This window comes from Mandrillus leucophaeus, unplaced genomic scaffold (genome assembly GCF_000951045.1).
Source record: "Mandrillus leucophaeus isolate KB7577 unplaced genomic scaffold, Mleu.le_1.0 Scaffold656, whole genome shotgun sequence".
NCBI classification, from domain to species: Eukaryota; Metazoa; Chordata; class Mammalia; order Primates; family Cercopithecidae; genus Mandrillus; species Mandrillus leucophaeus.
In genome coordinates this window covers 964,827-969,907 of record NW_012107097.1, presented here as the reverse complement: position 1 = coordinate 969,907, position 5,081 = coordinate 964,827, and the positions used below count along the sequence as shown (strand labels likewise).

General features: G+C 43.3%; 1 protein-coding gene across 1 annotated transcript; it reads left to right on the top strand.

Moving 5' to 3' along the window:
* The first annotated feature begins 415 nt into the window (after window positions 1-415).
* PATE1 (prostate and testis expressed 1) lies at window positions 416-3,107 on the top strand. Its single transcript, XM_012001272.1, has 4 exons — window positions 416-473; window positions 778-813; window positions 1,840-1,962; window positions 2,746-3,107. Exons 1-4 carry the CDS (start codon window positions 422-424, stop codon window positions 2,877-2,879), a joined length of 345 nt encoding a protein of 114 aa, XP_011856662.1. The 5' UTR covers window positions 416-421; the 3' UTR covers window positions 2,880-3,107.
* The last annotated feature ends 1,974 nt before the right edge of the window (window positions 3,108-5,081 follow it).

Sequence of the window (5,081 nt, the reverse complement as noted above, 5' to 3'; positions counted from 1 at the left end):
CTGTGTTCAGCCTTCTTTTTGCCTTTCTGCATTCCAATGATTTATACTTATATATTCTCTCAGTTTTAATCAATGTCTTGATGTAGATGACTCTCAATTCTACCCATCCAGCCCAGTTGTTATCTTTGCATTCTTTTACAGTATGGTATAGTGAAAAGACCATAGAACCTGGCATCAAAAATCCTGAGTGGTAGAACTGGAATAAATCAGATGCAGGATTGACCTAGCCATTCCCTCTCCCACCAAGTTGCAAGGGAGAGAAATTACAGAGACATTGATTTCCCTAGGAGCAGCGTATGCCTTCCAAGAGCTTCCACAGCGTCCCCACCCCTAACCTTTCGCAGGAAAGCCCAACTTTGCAGGGGTATAAATAGGCACTCTTGAATCTTCCTGCTATAGCCTGGCCCTCCCTCTTTCCAAAATGGACAAGTTCCTCTTGCTGGAACTCCCCATCCTGCTCTGCTGCTTTAGGGGTGAGTCCCTAGGGTTGACAGCTGGTAAGAATCCTGAATTTAGGAACAGGTGAGAACACTCATGGCAGAGGCCTTCTCATGGAAGTCCTATCGTAACAGAAACATGATGAGCTTCTGCTCTAATGTTATGCCTTCTACCCGGGGTATGTCATATCCCCAGGACCTTAACTAAAGCTCCTCTCCCTTCCTTTATGGGGGGAAAGAGGCAGATTAGAGAGGAATCGAGTGGATTTCACAGAAGCTTTGAGATGGGGTTTGGAAAATGAAGTCTGCAGACAGTGTATCTTTTTTTTTTTTCCAACAGCAGTATCTGGATCATTTTTAAAGAGAAAATTTCCAGGTGAGTAGAAATAGATAAGTGGTATGAGAAGGGGCAGGTTTGAGGAGGAAAAGATGGGTGGGGTGAGGTGAGCACCAGGGGCTTAAAAAAAAAAAAAAATAGAAATAGACCTTGAGTTCCAACACTCAACAACCTCTTCCAGCAGGACAGAGCTGGGATGGGAGCTGATTTTAGATTTGACAAAATAACATTAGCATCAACGGACAAGGTCAGGAGTGAGTGTCAGTGAAGGGCAAGGAAAAGGGAAAGGAGGAAGTGGAATGTTGGCTTTTCACATGTTGCTTGGCCAAATCTAAAGCATGACAACTTCAGGAATTTCAGGTTGTCCCCATTGTCAGATTCCAGGCACCCACAGGTAAGAGTCAATTAAGACTCTTACCTTAACTGTGCCACACAGAGTCAATTAAAAAGAAGGAATGAAGCAAAAAAGCATGTGCACTTATCTTTCTCCTTCTGGTCTGTGCTGCATCCTATAGGAATGGTTAGATGAATCTGAGAAGCCTCGAAGAGGTGAAGAGATTTAGAAGGAGAGAAGAGGCGCAGAGATGCCCAGTAGGTGACTAGTCATTAGGGGGACAGAGGTCCTGGAATGGCTCCAATTTAAGAGTACAGGATGGACCCCGAAGGGCAGATTATAACAACCCAATACAAGAGTAAATCTCAGGCACATTTCAGATGTGTTTTCTTTCTCTTTGCCAGTACAGTCAATGAAATAGCTACTGTGGAATATGAATTTCCTCGTAAGTATGAAGAGGACCTGCTGATCATCTCAGTCTTGATACTGTTTCACTTTTTCTTGTTCCTCCACCTTTCTTTCCCCTCCCATTTTTCAGGCTAACATTCCTGAGACCATAAACCTCAGTCACTCTCGTGGCTTAGCGTATTTCCGCAGAGGAAGATGTTCACGCTTGATGGGTTCTGGCAAAGTCCTCTGGCTCCAGGCAGACTTCTAACCCAAAAAGGGAGAGGGGTTCTTTTGTGGTAGTGCCATTGTTTCTCAATCTCTCTCCCCACTCTCCGGCCAAGTGACAGAAATTGTTCAGTGTAGGATGTGCCACCTCCAGTTCCCGGGAGAAAACTGCTCCAGAGGAAGAGGAATATGCACAGCAGGAACAGAAGAGGCCTGCATGGTTGGAAGGATTTCCAAAAGTAAGTTGTGGGTTGGGGAAAAGAAGAATGGGTAGAGGAAGTAGACAGGGACATATCAGCCACAGGGGAAAGGGGAGACCTTACTTTACTTTTACTATAGGCAGTCTCACACCTGAGATGGCTGATTCCTTCATCCGCATCATATACCATAATGAAAATTAGATGGAAGTGGTCACTAAGGAGGGTGGGGGCCTACAGCTAAGGAATTAGTATTTTGAGAAGCCTGAAGAAAACAGAGGAGAATACATCGAGGTGAGAGAATAGGTGTAATCTATGTCCAATGGGTAACAGTGAGTTGTTGAGAGGAGGGGGCTTTTGGTCCTTGTGCCTCTTGTGCCTATCTGGGTTTCCTTACAGTTGGTTCTAAACTGTGGAAATAGAAGCGCCAGCGTCATCAGCAGACTGTGGCTGAATTGCCCTGGATGGTTAAGACAAGACATCATGATTTCTCTTTTTCCACCCTTTGTGCTAAATTGTCTCTTGGCATTTATAACCCTCACTTAAATCAGTGTTAAGAGTCTCAAGAGAAACACCCAGCTTTGGCATTCCCTGAATTACTGTTCTCCTTACTGCCCTACCCCCAGTAATCATTTTAGACTGCTCCATTGCTGCATTTCTTTTGGGAAGCCCCCAACTTGCAACATCTTCCAGTTCTTTACATTTGAATAACGGAGCTTGGAACTACACAAGATTCTCTCTATATGTTGGTGTGGTCTGGAGAAAAGTTTTTTTGCAGAAGTTTCATGGCCAGGCTTTCTGATCTGTTTTTAATCCCTTCCACAGGGGACGGTAGTCCCTGGTTAACCTTCAAGGACTGCCTGAAGAACTGTGCTGACGTGAAAGGCATAAAGTGGAGTGTCTATTTTGTGAGCTTCAGCTGCTGCAGGAGCCACGACCTGTGCAATGAAGATCTTTAGAAGTTAATGCTTCTTCTGTGACTCCAATTTCTGGGTGAGGTTGTTGCCTCAGCCTCTTCACAATGACTTTCATTAAAAAAATCTCTCTCACACACACACACACACACGCACACTACAGAAGAGGATTGCAAAGACATGGCTCCATCTTCTGCACATGAAAGGAAAGTCCCTCTCCTTTTCTAGTCTCTGTCTCATCCCTTAAAATAAGTAAATAAATAACCTTGAGAGCAAGAACAAGATCAATATATCCTGCAGGTTGCCATAAACCCTTGCGTTTTCACTGTATAGCCCGTTTGTTCAGAAAAGAGGGAAAAGGATAGTTTAATTTCAAAAAAGAATCCCTTCCTCTTTCCTCTGCTGCTTTCCTTCCTTCAGTGGCAGGGTATTTTAATATTTTTCACATTTTTTTCTCTCTGTGTTATCTTGCTTATCCCACTCCAAAGAAAGCACATAACTGTGGTCTGAAGGGACGGGGAGTAGCAACATAAAAAGAAGTGGCTCAAGTCTTCTTGGAGTTTGTTCATGAATGTTAATCCCAGGGTGAGGAGAAGATTGGGACATAGAAAGGAAGCTGCACCAGAACCATGAACAGAGAAAGATTGTCTGCCTTCTAGAATCAGATCTGTTTGGGACTAGTGGTTGGAGAATAAAAGCAGGAGAAGTCTATGAGATTCTAGAGATAGTACCTGCATCCAGCTTCCCTGGCAAACTCACAAGGAGGCATCAACCTCTAGACAGGGAACAACTGCAGGCTACTTCCAGGGGACAGAACCACCAGCAGGAACACAAATATTCCCATGCCTAGAGCATGGCATGGAGGAAGCTGAGAACTGTGCGGTCTGAGGAAGCCATTTGAGTCTGGCCACTAGATATCTCATCAGCCACTTGTGTGAACAGATGCCCCATGACCCCAGATGCCTCTCCCACCCTTACCTCCATCTCACACACACTTGAGCTTTCCACTCTGTATAATTCTAACACCCTGAAGAGAAATGGCAGTTTGACCGAACATGTTCACAAGGGTAGAGGCTGATTTCTAATGAAACTTGTGGAATGAAGCCCAGAAAGAGTGATGAATTATATTATATTATATAAAAATAATAATAAAAATATAAAGAAAGCTACCTTTCTTCTATACCCAAATTGCGTATCCTTCTTTCTCTCTCCTCCAACCTCTTCCTAATTCCTTTAACAAACATATGTTCAAAGCCTACTATGTTCCAGGTACTGCTAGACCCTAGTATGTATACAGCATCATAATCCCTATTCTCATGGAGCTTAAACTAATGGGAAAGACAGGTCTTAAGTAAATAATAATAATAGCTTCTACTTATATGACAATTACTATATGAGAGGCATTGCTATAAACACTTTTTATCTTCTGACTCAGTTACTCTTCACACAAATCTGAAAGTCATACTACTCTCCATGTGGGTCAGTCAGAAACCAAAAACAGCACCAGTTATTTTTTACAGAGGCTTTAAAATTAAGAGTGGTTAACCAGGTATTAAAGGACACAAAAAGCCAACAGGAGATATTGAGTTAACAAAGACAGAAACTGCAAGAAACACCTAAAACCTGTAGGTCTAGGAAAACACAAGGAAAGTGTTGGACGTCCATACTTCTAAGGTCTAAGGTAATTAAGGTAATTAGGCTAATTAGACCTTACAAGTGTGGGGAAAGGAAGTGCAGCTGGAGGATCTCTTGAGCCCAGGAATTCAAGGCTGCAGTGAGCTATGATTGTACAGTGGCACTCCAGCCTGGGTGACGAAGGAGGATCCCATCTCTAAAATTAATTAATTAATTAATTAATTAAAAAGTGTGAGGGAGGGATCCCTTGGAACCGGAACCCAAACATCTCAGGAACAAAGGACCTCCGTGAAAATAAAATGCATACCTTTAGGGAAGGGAACTGTTCAGATGGTGCTGGTATCTCTGTGGGGCACCAGGAAGCTGGTTCTGAAAGTGTGGGGGGAAAACCATGGAACAAAACCAACTGTAGCTCTGAAGCCAACTGCCACTGCCCAGGTAAAAAGCTGTTGAGAGGAAGAGGAAACAGGAAAAGATGCATCCCTTGTCCAGCTTGCCAGTCTCCCTCCAGCACCCCCTATTGGCAGAATTTAACAAGGATCTAGCTTGCAAAAACCACCATCATAAAGCAGAATATAGAAATGTGAACTTAAAACTGAGAGACAATCATTT

Bases quoted from the DNA above. Each gene is read 5' to 3' on its own strand.
- PATE1 (XM_012001272.1), top strand. From the start codon at position 422: ATGGACAAGTTCCTCTTGCTGGAACTCCCCATCCTGCTCTGCTGCTTT. The intron at 474-777 runs GTGAGTCCCTAG...TTTTTCCAACAG, and splicing joins CCTGCTCTGCTGCTTTAGGG to CAGTATCTGGATCATTTTTA. The intron at 814-1,839 runs GTGAGTAGAAAT...TCTCCGGCCAAG, and splicing joins TTTAAAGAGAAAATTTCCAG to TGACAGAAATTGTTCAGTGT.